This window comes from Scyliorhinus torazame, chromosome 7 (assembly GCF_047496885.1).
Source record: "Scyliorhinus torazame isolate Kashiwa2021f chromosome 7, sScyTor2.1, whole genome shotgun sequence".
Classification (NCBI taxonomy): domain Eukaryota; kingdom Metazoa; phylum Chordata; class Chondrichthyes; order Carcharhiniformes; family Scyliorhinidae; genus Scyliorhinus; species Scyliorhinus torazame.
This window is the reverse complement of record NC_092713.1, coordinates 63614844-63631352: the sequence shown is the minus strand read 5'-3', so window position 1 is coordinate 63631352 and position 16509 is coordinate 63614844. Positions and strand designations below refer to the sequence as shown.

At 45.5% G+C, this 16509-nt stretch overlaps 1 protein-coding gene across 2 annotated transcripts in view; it reads right to left on the bottom strand.

The window, feature by feature from the left end:
• Positions 1–2983: 2983 nt before the first annotated feature.
• The window catches only part of akr1a1b (aldo-keto reductase family 1, member A1b (aldehyde reductase)), a 45560-nt gene continuing 32034 nt past the window's right edge, over positions 2984–16509 (bottom strand). For both annotated transcript variants that reach the window (XM_072510809.1, XM_072510810.1), the window contains 3 exons: positions 14094–14166; positions 12151–12237; positions 2984–5647 (listed from right to left, as the gene is read on the bottom strand). In XM_072510809.1, the coding sequence (XP_072366910.1) occupies positions 5582–5647; positions 12151–12237; positions 14094–14166 (226 nt within the window). In that variant the 3' untranslated portion in view covers positions 2984–5581. The remainder of the gene's footprint in view (positions 5648–12150; positions 12238–14093; positions 14167–16509) is intronic.

The following is a 16509-nucleotide window of genomic DNA, read 5'->3' as shown; positions in this document are numbered from 1 at the left end:
CCAGTCTCACCTTTAAAAGAACTTCCAATACCACACTATGTTAATTCTTGTCCAGAATCCATAAGAGCAGATGTACCCAACTTTGTCCCTTTACTGCTGGTGCTGTAATGCATTTAAACCCTTCTTGGAGTTGGAATTTTCCTTTTCAGAATTGACATTCCATCAGTTACACAGAATATGCATGACAATTTTATTAAGAGAAGAATAATCTTCAGTTTGGAAAAGGCTAAATGTGGATTTAGATTGATCTTGTTTAGGAGAGAAAAGAGAAACCTATTGAAGAAGGCAGTTTATTTGGGAGGGTAGGAAGCCTCAACACAGATACATGCAGAAGGGGAAGGGGGTAAAGCCAACATATATGAACATATGATAATTAGTATTTGTACACGACATTGCTGAGATGCTTGCCAGCGTGGCAAAAAGTAGGGCAGGGATTGGCCGTGAAGAGAGATGCTTTATTAACTCTGCTCAACCCCACCCACTCTGCTTGTTGTGGGGGGGGGGGGGGGGGGGGGGGGATTTGCTGTAACTGGCCACAAGACAGATTTCTTTGTTGATGATTTCAATAAAATATTTAAAATGGTGAAAACGTATTGGACTATTTTCCTATTCGTTTACACAATGCGGGTGTCGCTGGCATGACCAGCATTTATTGCACATTCCAGATTTCGTTTAAGAAGCTGGTGTGAAAAGCTGCCTTCATGAATCACTTCAGTCTGTGAAGGTACTCCAGGAATGTGGTTAGGTAGGGAGTTTCAAGATGTTGACTCAGCACAAATGAAGGACCAGAGATTAATGTCCAAGAATGATTTGTGACTTGGAGCTGAAGGTGTTTCCATGTGCCTGTTCTCTTTCCAGCTGGTAAAGGTCACTGGTTTAAGAGGTGCAAAGAAGCATTAGAGAATTGCTACATTGCTCCTTAGATTGCAGGTACATTGTGGAGGGAGTTTCATAGAATTTACAGTGCAGAAGGAGGCCACCTGGCCCATCGAGTCTGCACCGGCTCCTGGAAAGAGCACCCTACCCAAGGTTAACACCTCCACCCTATCCCCACAACCCAGCAACCCCACCCAACACGAAGGGCAATTTTGGACACTAAGGGCAATTTATCACGGCCAATCCACCTATCCTGCACATCTTTGGGCTCTGGGAGGAAACCGGAGCACCCGGAGGAAACCCACGCACACACGGGGAGGATGTGCAGACTCCGCACAGACAGTGACCCAAGCCGGAGTCGAACCTGGGACCCTGGAGCTGTGAAGCAATTGTGCTATCCACAATGCTACCGTGCTGCCCCTACTTTAAGATAGTGGTCAGGGTGTCAACCTCTTGCAATTGGTTCATCATAGAATTTACAGCGCAGAAGGGGGCCATTCAGCCCATTGGGTCTGCACCGGCTCTTTGAAAGATCACCCTACCGAAGCCCACACCTCCACCCTATCCCCATAACCCAGTAACCCGACCCAACACTAAGGGCAATTTTGGTCACTAAGGGCAATTTATCATGGCCAATCCACCTAACCTGCACATCTTTGGACTGTTGGAGGAAACCGGAGCACCTGGAGGAAACCCACGCACACACGGGGAGAACGTGCAGACTCCGCACAGTGACCCAAGCGGGGAATCGAACCTGGGCCCTTGGAGCTGTGAAGCAATTGTGCTAACCACCTTGCTACCGGATAGTGATGGATTTGTTATGTTGGATGGTGTCAAATTTGAGGGTTGTTGGATCTGCACTTTTTATTCCTTCACAGGATGGGGGGGGGGGGGCATCGCTGGCTTGGCCAGTATTTGTTGCCGGGCCCTATTTACTCTTGAGATGGTAGTGGGGAGCAGGCGGTGGAGAGTATTCCTTTAATCACCTGGCACAAGACTTGTAGGTGAGAGAAAAGCTTTGGACAGTCTGTAGGACAGTCAGAGTACTCAGCCTCTGATCTTCTCTTGCAGCCACAGCTTTCACATCTGGTGTGTTCTCAGGGCCCATAGCCTTTGCTGTATCCAGTGCATATGGCCAGTTCTTAATATCATGTGGAGTGAATGCATTTGGCATCAGTGATGGTGGTGTTCTCGGGATGCGGAGGATCATCCACTTGGCACTTCTGGGCGAAGGTGATTATGAACACTTTGGGCTGGATTCTCCGGTGGTGGGATGTTCCCTTTTGCCGACAGCCCGGGGGTTTCCGACGGCGTGGGGCTGCCCCACAATTGGAAATCCCATTGACCGGCCGGCGGAACGGAACATCCAACCAGCGGGATGAACCTGAAATGTGGCACGGCGGGGCAGAGAATCCAGTCTTTTGTCTTCAGCATTTGTGTTTGACTCTGCTATCATTGGGGGTGGGAGTATTCACAGAACCTTCTCCCATTATTTGTGAATGGTAAACAGCTGGACATATAAAACTGCAGAGCTTTGATTTGTCTTGTTAATTGTGGGATTACCATACATGTGTAAATGCTGCTGCCAATGTTTAGCATGCAAGTCCTGGGTTGTAGCTTCACCTGGTTGGCATTTCATTTTCACATACACGTGCTATTTCTTCTAAACCAGGTGGCACAGTGGTTAGCACTGCTGCCTCACAGCACCAGGGACCTGGGTTTGATTCCAGCCTTGGGTGACTGTGTTGAGTTTGCACATTTCCCTGTGTTTGTGTGGGTTTCCTACAGGTGTTCCGGTTCCTCCCGCAGTCCAAAGGGGTGCAGGTTATGTGGATTGGCCACGTGTCCAAAGATATGCAGGTTTGGTGGGGTTATGCGAATAGGGCGGAATTTAATAATAAACGCTTGTCACAAGTAGGCTTCAATTAAGTTACTGTGAAAAGCCTCATCTGCACATTCCCGCGCCTGTTCGGGGAGGCTGGTACGGGAATTGAACCCGCTTCTGGCCTTGTTCTACATTACAAGCCAGCTGTTTAGAATCGGAATCCAACATTACTGATGGGCAGACACTTTATCAGTTGCTTATATGTAAATAAGTACAGGAATACACTTTTTCCACTTTTATTAATACTCAAGAGTCTTACAATTAAAATGTTTATAATCAAAGCAGAAGAATCCGATGTATCGAAGTAAATAAAAGAACATTCCACAAAGCAGGACATTATAAATTTACTAACTGCTGATTCAAAAAAAAAATCACTAAAGTGTGTTCCTACTTTCAGAAATTCATTGTGATTGAAAGAACGTCCATGGAATAATTTCTTGATATAGACTTCAAGGATTCAACAGATCTTTTGGGGAAAGTAACCATTAAATTCAAAGTTTATATTTTGGAATCTGGCTTTTAAAACTCATCCATCCAGCGTATGGTAATCTCTGCTATTTCCTTTTTGCACATTTTGGAGCCCTTCTTCATGGGTTAATTAGTGAAGTAGATTGAATGCTCAATTCACAAATTAGATTAATTCAAGTCACAAGTCGTTCTCAACTGAGTGTTAAGCTGATGCATGTACATAATATGAAGTTTGTCATGGATCAACAGTGATCTAATTTACTGATGAATAGGCTCAAGGATCTAAATGGTCTGCTACTATATTTGCTTTTTCAAATGGAAACACACCATAGCTGGGCTGTAGAAAATCAAGGGGAAGGAGGGAGTACGGAACATAATCGCCATTACCAGAAAAACCATACTTGGAAAACTAATGGAACAAAAGGTGGACATGTTTCCTAGACTTGATGCTTATAGCCTAGGTTCTACTGCAGAGATCGTGGATACATTGGTTCAAACTTCTTAAATTCTCTAGATTCTGGAAAGGTCCCAGCAGATTGGATAACTGCAGGTGCAAAACCAATACTCAAGGAGGGAGACAGAAAGCAGGTAACTATAGGCCAGTTAGCCTAACACCAGTGATGGGAAAATGCTAAAACACAATATTGAAGAGACACTTTGAACATTATAATGAAATGAAAATCGCTTATTGTCACAAGTAGGCTTCAAATGAAGTTACTGTGAAAAGCTCCTAGTCGCCATATTCCAGCACCTGTTCAGGGAGGCTGGTATGGAAATTGAACCGTGCTGCTGGCCTGCTTTAAAAGCCAGCTATTTAGCCCAGTGTGCTAAACCAGCCCCATAATAGTCAAGGTGCGTTTTATGAAAGGGAAATAGTGTTTGACAAATTTATTAAGAGTTCTTTGAGGATTTAACAAGCTGGGTGGATAAAGGGGAACCAGCAGATGCAATGTATCTGGATTTCCAAAAGGCACTCGATAACATTCCACATAAAAGATTACCATACAACATGAGCTCAAGGTGTGGGGGCTAATTATATGGATAAAAAAATGGCTGACCAACAGGAGTGAGGTGTGATGTTCAAGTTGTAACAAATTAACTAGTGGAGTGTCACAAGAAAAAGTGCATGAACTTCAACTATTTACAATCTATGTTAATGCTTTGGAAGAAGAAGTTGTACTGTAGCCAATATAGATAAATTTGCATTAGAGGCAGTTCAGAAGGCTCACTAGATTAACTCCTGCCATGAAGCAGTTGTCTTGTGAGGAAAGGTTGAGCATGTTAGAACTATACTGATTGGAATTTAGAAAAATGAGAGAATTTTATTGAAACTTGGGCATGACAAGGTAGTGCTTGTCAGGGCATGACAAGGTAGTGCTTGACGAGTTAGATGCTGAATGTTTCCCCTCATCGGGGAATCTACAACTATGAGAAAGTTTATAAACAATGGGTGTCCCATTTAAGGTAATGAGGAAGAATTTCTTCTCAGAATGTTGTTAATTTTTGGAATTCTCTACTCTAGTGAGCATTGAAGGCTGGTCATTGAATATATTCAAGGCTGAGCAAGACAAATTAGTAAGGTTTATAGAGACAGGAAGTCCACAATCAAATCAGCCAAGATCTTACTGAATGGCAGATTAGGCACAAGGGGCAAAATGGTTTATGCTGGTTATTTGTCTTATGGTTTAGTCATCAATTAAATAGTAAAGAAACTGTAATAAGAAACAGTTTGCTCCATCATTCAAGCCCAGTCAAGACATTGGAAATGAATCTTTTACTGAATCAGAATGGCTAGGAGATATTGTATCTCAAGGAGTGGAAGGAGGAATGGTGGTGATAAAAATAACTTGCGTTTAAAGTAAACATCCCCCACAAAAAGGATGTACACTTCCGAACAGCATCTGGATGAATAAATATTTTTATTACAAAAACAATTTCTCCATCCCAAATCAGCACAGCCAACATTGAGGTGTAATAGTTTGGATTGCTTACTATGGGCAAAGTTTTCATTCACCAAATTCCTTACACCAAAAGCTAGTTTCATTAGATATACAGTGATTTTTTGTTTGCGTTGAGCAGTAGAAATTCAAGTGGTTTCTCTAAAAGTCAGCTTTTATATAAAAAGATGGGAATGAGGAAGATCTGAATTCAAGTTTCCATGACTTTTCTCCAGTAACAGCAATTTCATTTTCAAACATTTGAAGTTTTTATAAAATTAGCAAAGTATCTAGAAGCTACAAATTGTGGTATTGATTCAGAAGATTCTTCAAACATTCCCGTTTAAACAGGCAAAGTATTTCTTTGCATGATGGCACAAATACATCAAGGCAGAAGCATCTCATCCAGCAGATATTAATATGGATCATTGAAAGGGTAATCGGGATGCTCTGCATCTCTGGGTACAAATTTTCCACCAATCTGCATTAACAAGGGGAGGAAAAAAGGATTAGTGCAAGAAATATTTTGACAACCTAATTTGTTAATTAAAGGGGCAGTGCAGAGGACCCGGGTTCGATGCCAGCCCATTGTCTATATGGAGTTTGCACATTCTTTCCATATCCGAGTGGGTATCACCCCACAACCCAAAGATCTGCCTGGTAGTTGGATTGGCCACGCTAAATTTTTTTTTAAATAAATATTTTATTGAAAATTTTTGGTCAACCAACACAGTACATTGTGCATCCTTTACACAATATTATAACAACACAAATAACAATGACCTATTTTATAAACAAAAAAATGAATAAATAATAAATAACAAAAATGAAAACTAACCCTAATTGGCAACTGCCTTATCATAAGTAACACTCTCCAAAAATATAATTTAACAGTCCAATATATAATTATCTGTCGCAACGACCTATACATATTATACAGCATATATTAACAACCCTGAGAGTCCTTCTGGTTCTCCCCCCCGCCCCCCCCCCCCCCCCCCCCCCACCCCCACCCCGATCCTGGGCTGCTGCTGCTGCCTTTTTTCCATTCCATCTATCTTTCTGCGAGGTATTCGACGAACGGTTGCCACCGCCTGGTGAACCCTTGAGCCGATCCCCTTAGAACGAACTTAATCCGCTCTAGCTTTATAAACCCTGCCATGTCATTTATCCAGGTCTCCACCCCCGGGGGCTTGGCTTCTTTCCACATTAACAATATCCTGCGCCGGGCTACTAGGGACGCAAAGGCCAAAACATCGGCCTCTCTCGCCTCCTGCACTCCCGGCTCTTGTGCAACCCCAAATATAGCCAACCCCCAGCTTGGTTCGACCCGGACCCCCACTACTTTTGAAAGCACCTTTGTCACCCCCATCCAAAACCCCTGTAGTGCCGGGCATGACCAAAACATATGGGTATGATTTGCTGGGCTTAGAGCACCTCGCACACCTATCCTCCACCCCAAAAAATTTACTGAGCCGTGCTCCAGTCATATGCACCCTGTGTAATACCTTAAACTGAATCAGGCTTAGCCTGGCACATGAGGACGAGTTTACCCTGCTTAGGGCATCTGCCCACAACCCCTCCTCGATCTCCTCCCCCAGCTCTTCTTCCCATTTCCCTTTTAGTTCATCTACCATAGTCTCCCCTTCGTCCCTCATTTCCCTATATATATCTGACACCTTACCACCCCCCACCCATGTCTTTGAGATCACTCTGTCCTGCACCTCATGTGTCGGGAGCTGCGGGAATTCCCTCACCTGTTGCCTCGCAAAAGCCCTCAGTTGCACATACCTGAATGCATTCCCTTGGGGCAACCCATATTTCTCGGTCAGCGCTCCCAGACTCGCGAACTTCCCATCCACAAACAGATCTTTCAGTTGCGTTATTCCTGCTCTTTGCCACATTCCATATCCCCCATCCATTCCCCCCGGGGCAAACCTATGGTTGTTTCTTATCGGGGACCCCCCCAAGGCTCCAGTCTTTCCCCCATGCCGTCTCCACTGTCCCCAAATCTTCAGTGTAGCCACCACCACCGGGCTTGTGGTGTAGTTCCTCAGTGAGAACGGCAATGGGGCTGTCACCGTAGCCTGTAGGCTCGTCCCCCTACAGGACGCCCTCTCTAATCTCTTCCACGCCACTCCCTCCTCCTCTCCCATCCACTTACTCACCATTGAAATATTAGCAGCCCAATAATACTCACTTAGGCTCGGTAGTGCCAGCCCCCCCCCTATCCCTGCTACGCTGTAAGAATCCCTTCCTCACTCTCGGGGTCTTCCCGGCCCACACAAAACCCATGATGCTCTTTTCAATCCTTTTAAAAAAAGCCTTAGTGATCACCGCCGGGAGGCACTGAAACACAAAGAGGAATCTCGGGAGGACCACCATCTTAACCGCCTGCACCCTCCCTGCCAGTGACAGGGATACCATATCCCATCTCTTGAAATCCTCCTCCATTTGTTCCACCAACTGCGTTAAATTTAACCTATGCAATGTGCCCCAATTCTTGGCTATCTGGATCCCCAGGTAACGAAAGTCCCTTGTTACCTTCCTCAACGGTAGATCCTCTATTTCTCTACTCTGCTCCCCTGGATGCACCACAAACAACTCACTTTTCCCCATGTTCAATTTATACCCTGAAAAATCCCCAAACTCCCCAAGTATCCGCATTATTTCTGGCATCCCCTCCGCCGGGTCTGCCACGTATAGTAGCAAATTGTCCGCATACAAAGATACCCGGTGTTCTTCTCCTCCTCGAAGTACTCCCCTCCACTTCTTGGAACCCCTCAACGCTATCGCCAGGGGCTCAATCGCCAGTGCAAACAATAATGGGGACAGAGGGCATCCCTGCCTTGTCCCTCTATGGAGCCGAAAATATGCAGGTCCCCGTCCATTCGTGACCACGCTCGCCATCGGGGCCCTATACAACAGCTGCACCCATCTAACATACCCCTCTCCAAAACCAAATCTCCTCAACACCTCCCACAAATAATCCCACTCCACTCTATCAAATGCTTTCTCGGCATCCATCGCCACTACTATCTCCGTTTCCCCCTCTGGTGGGGCCATCATCATTACCCCTAACAGCCTCCGTATATTAGTGTTCAGCTGTCTCCCCTTCACAAACCCAGTTTGGTCCTCGTGGACCACCCCCGGGACACATTCCTCTATTCTCATTGCCATTACCGTGGCCAGGATCTTGGCATCTACATTTAGGAGGGAAATAGGTCTATAGGACCCGCATTGTAGCGGGTCCTTTTCCTTCTTTAAGAGAAGCGATATCGTTGCTTCAGACATAGTCGGGGGCAGTTGTCCCCTTTCCTTTGCCTCATTAAAGGTCCTCGTCAATACCGGGGCGAGCAAGTCCACATATTTTCTATAGAATTCGACTGGGAATCCATCCGGTCCCGGGGCCTTTCCCGCCTGCATGCTCCTAATTCCTTTCACCACTTCTTCTACCTCGATCTGTGCTCCCAGTCCCACCCTTTCCTGCTCTTCCACCTTGGGAAATTCCAGCCGATCCAAGAAGCCCATCATTCTCTCCCTCCCATCCGGGGGTTGAGCTTCATATAATTTTTTATAAAATGTCTTGAACACTCCATTCACTCTCTCTGCTCCCCGCTCCATCTCTCTTTCCTCATCCCTCACTCCCCCACTCCCCCTATTTCCCTCACTGCTCCCCTTTTCCTCAATTGGTGTGCCAGCAACCTGCTCGCCTTCGCCCCATATTCGTACTGTACACCCTGTGCCTTCCTCCATTGTGCCTCTGCAGTGCCCGTAGTCAGCAAGTCAAATTCTACATGTAGCCTTTGCCTTTCCCTGTACAGTCCCTCCTCCGGTGCTTCCGCATATTGTCTGTCCACCCTCAAGTTCTTGCAGCAACCGCTCCCGTTCCTTACTCTCCTGCTTTCCTTTATGTGCCCTTATTGATATCAGCTCCCCTCTAACCACTGCCTTCAGCGCCTCCCAGACCACTCCCACCTGGACCTCCCCATTATCATTGAGTTCCAAGTACTTTTCAATGCACCCCCTCACCCTTAGACACACCCCCTCATCTGCCATTAGTCCCATGTCCATTCTCCAGGGTGGGCGCCCTGTTTCCTCCCCGATCTCCAAGTCTACCCAGTGTGGAGCGTGATCCGAAATGGCTATAGCCGTATACTCCGTTCCCCTCACCTTCGGGATCAATGCCCTACCCAGCACAAAAATGTCTATTCGCGAGTAGACTTTATGGACATAGGAGAAAAACGAGAACTCCTTACTCCTAGGTCTGCTAAATCTCCACGGGTCTACACCTCCCATCTGCTTCATAAAATCTTTAAGTACCTTGGCTGCTGCCGGCCTCCTTCCAGTCCTGGACTTCGACCTATCCAGCCCTGGTTCCAACACCGTATTAAAATCTCCCCCCATTATCAGCTTTCCCATCTCTAGGTCCGGAATGCGTAAATCATAAAATTGGCATCATCCCAGTTCGGGGCATATACGTTTACCAAAACCACCGTCTCCCCCTGTAGTTTGCCACTCACCATCACGTATCTGCCCCCGTTATCCGCCACTATAGTCTTTGCCTCGAACATTAGACGCTTCCCCACTAATATAGCCACCCCCCTGTTTTTCGCATCTAGCCCCGAATGGAACACCTGCCCCACCCATCCTTTGCGTAGCCTAACCTGGTCTATCAGTTTCAGGTGCGTTTCCTGTAACATAACCACATTTGCCTTAAGTTTCTTAAGGTGTGCGAGTACCCGTGCCCTCTTTATCGGCCCGTTCAGCCCTCTCACATTCCACGTGATCAGCTGGGTTGGGGGGCTTCCTACCGCCCGCCCCCCCCTTGTCGATTAGCCATCCCTTTTTCCAGCTCCTCACCCGGTTCCCACGCAGCTGTATCTCTCCCAGGCGGTGCCCCCCCCCCCCCCCCGCCCATCCCCTCCCATACCAGCTCCCCACTCTCCCCAGCAGCAGCAACCCAGTAATTCCCCCCTCCCACCCCCCCCCGCTAGATCCCCCGCTAGTGTAATTACTCCCCCCCCATGTTGCTCCCAGAAGTCAGCAAACTCTGGCCGACCTCGGCTTCCCCCAGTGACCTCGGCTCGCACCGTGCGACGCCCCCTCCTTCCTGCTTCTCTATTCCCGATTATCATAGCGCGGGAACCAAGCCCGCGCTTCTCCCTTGGCCCCGCCCCCAATGGCCAACACCCCATCTCCTCCACCTCCCCTTATCACCACCTGTGGAAGAGAGAAAAGTTACCGCATCGCAGGATTAGTACATAAAACTCCTCTTTCCCCCCTTTTTAACCCCCTCTTCGCCCCACCACTTTGTTCAAACGTTCTTTTTAATAACACGCTCATTCCAGTTTTTCTTCCACAATAAAAGTCCACGCTTCATCCGCCGCCTCAAAGTAGTGGTGCCTCCCTCGATATGTGACCCACAGTCTTGCCGGTTGCAGCATTCCAAATTTTATCTTCTTTTTATGAAGCACCGCCTTGGCCAGATTAAAGCTCGCCCTCCTTCTCGCCACCTCCGCACTCGTGTTGATAAACGCGGATCACCGCGTTCTCCCATTTAGGGCTCCGAGTTTTCTTTGCCCATCTAAGGACCATTTCTCTATCCTTAAAACGGAGGAATCTCACCACTATGGCTCTGGGAATTTCTCCTGCTCTCGGTCCTCGCGCCATCACTCTGTCTGCTCCCTCCACCTCCAACGGACCCGCCGGGGCCTCCGCTCCCATTAACGAGTGCAGCATCGTGCTCACATATGCCCCGACGTCCGCTCCCTCCGCACCTTCAGGAAGACCAAGAATCCTCAGGTTGTTCCTCCTTGCGTTGTTCTCCAGTGCCTCCAACCTTTCCACACAGTTTCTGATGTGCCTCATGCGTCTCCGTCTTCACCACCAGGCCCTGTATGTCGTCCTCATTCTCGGCTGCCTTTGCCTTCCCGCTCCTGGGTCTTTTGTTCCTCCTTTAGCCCTTCGATCGCCTGTAGTATCGGGGCCAACAGCTCTTTCTTCATTTCCTTTTTGATCTCTTCCACACAGCATTTCAAGAACTCTTGTTGTTCAGGGCCCCATGTTAAACTGCCACCTTCCGACGCCATCTTGGTTTTTGCTTGCCTTCCTTGCTGCTGTACTAAAGGATCCACTGCAATCCGGCCACTTTCTCCTCCTTTTTTCATCCGTATCCAGGGGGATTCCCTTCTGGTTTACCGCACAGTGTTTTTAGCCGTCAAAATTGCCGTTGGGGCTCCTATCAAGAGCCCAGAAGTCCGTTTCCCCGGGAGCTGCCGAAACGTGCGACTCAGCTGGTCATCGCCGCACACGGAAGTCTGGCTACGCTAAATTGCCCCTTAATTGGAAAAAAGAATTGGGTACTCTAAATTTATATTTAAAAAAATAATTTGTTAACTGTTTAATATTTCTGCTACATTTTAGTGATCGCAAATTTTAGAAAGAGACTTTCAATACTCTGCCAATTCTTAAAATGCTTATTCAAATAATAACAGAATTGTCCAAAGGTAATTCAGCTGTCATTTAGCTAATGACAAAAATTCCAAGCTACTTCTGAGGACATCCAAAGAGAAGAATTACCAGAAAGTAGAACAAAGAACATACTCAATAGATGCTGCCACTATGCTGACTCTCCACAGCAGATCAAGTTTAAATTCAGCAGGGAGAAAATCTGCTCTTGTAATTAACTCTGGTCATGACAAAGCCAAGGAGGTGAAAAAAAGAATATCTTAAAAAGCTTGTTTCCTTATTTTATAGTAAAGATGGAGACATTTATTCTGGGTGCAGGTGGGCACAGATTTGGAAAGGACAGTAACTCTAGCTATCCATGTGAATCAATTATTGCAATCTTAACCTCAAGACAGAAATTCATCTGTCCAGATTACAGGTTGTATTTGGCAGACAGATTTATATGATGGATCAATGCAGCTGGAGTGGACAGAAGTTTTGTGCAGGGGGCACAGGGAGGCCATGCATACTTACTTTAATTTTTGGAACAAGATAACGCCAGTTTCTGTTGAGAGTTCCAATTATTTTCATCTCATCTTCAGTCAGGGTGAAATCAAACACCTAGAAGAGAAAAGCAATTGCAGAATTCTGAAGACTTTCCAGTGTTACACAATTGGCAGCCTTACTTGTGGATAAAATGACTCAAAAGTAATAAATATTGTTATTTTCAGTAGCATTGCCACACTGAAGTAATTGGAGGGGGTGGTGGAAAGATATAGCACACGAGCAATTCCTTCCTAAACAGGTTGTCATATACTTGATCTAAAAGTGACTTTGACAGAGAACAAGCAAAAGGTTGCCTGCAACTCCTTTGATCTGGGTGTTGTAGTTGTTTGTCCGAAGCCCCCAGGTAAGAAATTGCTGAAAGAAAGCAAAATACTGCCTCATTTGCAAAGGTTTTAATGATTTCCACTTTATTAAAATAATCCATCAGAAACTCTGACTGACCATTGGGACAAGTAGCGGTTTATCAAAGAGTACAATTAAGGGTTGGTCATGTCCGATTAAACCAGTCAAAAATATTTTTGTGGTGGTAGCCTGGTTGACAGGGGTGTGTTTATGGAGGGGACTATATAGACTTGGAGAAGGCATCTGATCAAGATTCCACAAGAAATTATTTAGCAAAAATGAAGGAAAATATTTGCTAGGGATCTGGACTGGGGCCCTTAGTTATCCTGCCCCCCCCCCCCCCCCCCACACACACACAATGACTTGGATAAAGAGCAGGGTGTTGTGAAAAGACACCCAAGTTAGAAATCACAATAAGATAGATGGGAGTAGGAAATTACCAAGTGGATGGAGAGTAGGTGAGTGAGCTAGACTCCATTAGATGGAGTTTAACTGGAGAAAAATGAGAGGTCATGCACTTTGGCTTAGGTAAAGAGAATATTTTCTTAAATGGTGAAAGACTAGGAACTCTACACAATCACTGAATGCTTTATGATCTGATAGTACCAGCCCTTGTTTTAGCTGTCTGGTGCCAATTATTTGCAGTGTTTCAGATTATTTGGCAACTGGAGTGAGATTGGAAGGAAAGATAGCGCAATTGCAAGGGAGAGACATGGACAGCACAGAATGCAGGTTCACAGGGAAAATGTAACAGAAGCTGGCTAGATGCTGTTCACAATTCATTTTTATTTTCCTGTGATTTTTCTTTTTAGCGTCAGGTCTTGATAAAATGAGCTTGTGGGGGAATTTAAGGCAACGTTTTCCTTCCTCTATGACATTGAGGATTCATGATGGAGTCCATGAGTAAGAGGAACAGAGAGGGCCGAAGTCAGAACATTGTATCCCACTTGAACAGATGGGGCAATTTTGTGTTTTAAGAGTGATTTCAATAAAAACTACCAGCAGAAAGATAATGCAAAAGTCAGCAGATAGCTGGGTGCACGCACTGGTCATCTGTACAGTAGGAAGGCAGAGGATTAGAAATTAACTCAGAATTTTACAAGGAAGCATGTCAAGGTGTAATAAATACCTAAGTGTTATCACTTTTGCATCCAGTTCTGGTGGCCAAGATACAGACATTTAAGTAAAAGCATTAACATTTAAGCACTGGTTACCGTGCAGAGAAAAGCCATGAGACTCATCTTCAGTGTTAGTGATTTGGGTTGATGAAAAACCCGGAAACAAATAAAACAACAGTTGGATACTACAAGGGAGGGGTTACTAGGACCTCTCCATATGGCCTAATTAACATGGGTGGAATGGAAGTGGTCTCATCTGCAAGTGGTCTTTTCACTACAAGATCATAAGGTAACACGAATCACTGAATATATTATGAAAACGAGAGGAGAATCTTTATTTCTATATGTAAAATTAACTTAATGAACTTCCATCTCTGCTGTTGCTTTACTAGTTAGAGAGTATAAATAGAGCTACTTTTGACATTGATGATGAATCATCTATTATGTTACCTGTAGATTTTGTGCAATTCGTCCTGCATTGACACTCTTGGGAATGGCTACCACTCCACGTTGTACCTGCCACCTGCAAAGGAGAGGGATCTGAATGAAGTTACATGGAAATAACTGGTCCTAAAGTTTCATTCATTAATTCTAATTCGTTGGCCAATGGTAACAAACACTCAGGGGTATATAATTTCTACAGCTCAGTGGATCAGAACGGAAGAGAATCATTCAGATTGAGACAGTATCCTGGTTGAGGCTAGACATGTGGATGGGATATCTGGATAGTAGTGTTACAATCTCAGCTGCTGTTAATACTGGACAAGTCATAAGCTGGCTTGATAGACCCCAACTATTTAAAAAAAAAGGAACTGAACAAATTCATAGGGTTCTGATTAATTAACACAAAGAATAAAATATGTATTAAACAAGAAAAAATGAACAATATTACACAAGGCAAAGGTGTCAACACAAACAAGCTCGGCTTCAAATTCACACTATTCCTTTACCCCAGCAATATCTTTAGACATACACATCAGTGAAGAGTTACCATTAGCTTGACTCGCAAGGCCTTCTCAATTGAGATTGGCACACAGTTACAAAGTTTTCTTTTGGTGCATCCCCAAGCCTCACTCTATGCTTTCCCCCTAACTCTTATAGATCCCAAAAGGTACTCAAACCCACACTTTCAGTCATCCAGTAGCACCTTTGCTAAACTGATCACTTTACAGTGTTCTTTTTAAGAAACATGAAGAGTATCAATTCATTTTTTCCAACTAAGGGGCAATTTAGCGTGGCCAATCCACCTACCCTGCATATCCTTTGGGTTGTGGGGGCGAAACCCACAGAGAATGTGCAAACTCCACACGGACAGTCATCCAGAGCTGGGATTGAAACTGGGACCTCGGCACCGTGAGGCAGCAGTGCTAGCCACTGCGCCACCGTGCTGCCCAGCTTGACGGAGTTCTTTAATGGACTGTTCAGTCAATTATCTCAATAATCTTGTAATGTTTTCTTCTCAGGTCTGAAAATCCGTTCACTCTTTGACACAAACTCGCTCTCCTGTCTTTTCTCTGTGCCTATGTCCCTGGACCACTTGCTAGGAACAAAGTATTTTCCTACTTGCTGCTTTCCTCCCCTCAAATCATGAAATGTTTAACCCATCTCTTTACTATTAGGGGTTATAAAACCTCAAAAATGTGTACATACATGCAGACCCAAAGACTTTACCTTTAATCAGGAGTCTATCCAAACATGTCGATTGTTATAAAAACCCAATATCCTTCAAAAGGAAATTTGCCGTACTTACTTAAGTCTGGCCTACATGCGACTCCAGATTCACAGCAATGTGGTTGATGCTTAAATGCCCTCTGAAATAGCCAGCAAGCACCTGTAGCCACCTAAAATGGCTGATTCCCTATTAATTTGGCCAAAACCCGATTTAAAATGGCTAACCGAAAAGGCTGATGGGAAAAGCAGCCAACAGGACACAAACGGACAGTTGCAGACAGAATAGCGTATTCGGCTCTGGGGAAGTCGGCCCAGATTGATACTCAAGACTATTAGCAGCACATCAACCCAGACATCTGCAGTTTAATCGGCTATCCCCGGGAACAATTGCAACATATTAGCAATTGAATGCCGGGCCAGACCGGTCGGCGCCTGCAGTGGCCGAAACAAAGACAGGGGAACGACCACCCCCCGATCGAGGAATCGCCCCGTTATTGGACATATCGAACCCAGTGATTGGGAACAAGTCCAATCACTTGGGATTCAGGGTCAAGGGCCGCCCCGAGAGGCGGGAAGCCCCTGGGCCCTATAAAGTGAGGGGCCAAGTTCAGATCTCTCTCTCTCTCCCTTCTTCACCTGCTTGCAGCCTTCGCAAGAACCTTCAGCAAAGAACCGTAAGTTTGACTCCAGCGATCACTACCCGATAGATTCCTAGCCATCGACCCGTATCAGCCTTTTGAATCCTGCAGGCCAGATCCAATTCGATAAGCCATTCGTTTCCCTGACCTGGTGGGCCCCTCCTAAAGTTAAGTATTGGCCAGTAGTGGTAGGTTTCGATATAGATAGTAGGATTATTGTGTAAGCATTAATTGTTGTATATAATAAATGACCGTTGATTTCAATCTTACTAAGCGGTGTGCTGACTTAATCATAACTTGAGCTTGAACCACGTGGCAGTATCAGAAAGATACCTGGCGACTCGTGAGCAAAGGTGACATAATCAGAGCTAATAAACTAAGGCTAAAAAGAGCAACATACCTCAGTTGTATTCAGCAACAAGTCAACAAAGAACACCAGAGAGACCGCCCTGCATTGACCTAGGCACCGGAAACAATAAGAGCTCGGTCAGCCCTATGAAATCCTTCTTAGTAACATCTGGGGACTTGTGCCAAAATTGAGAGAACTGTCTCAGACT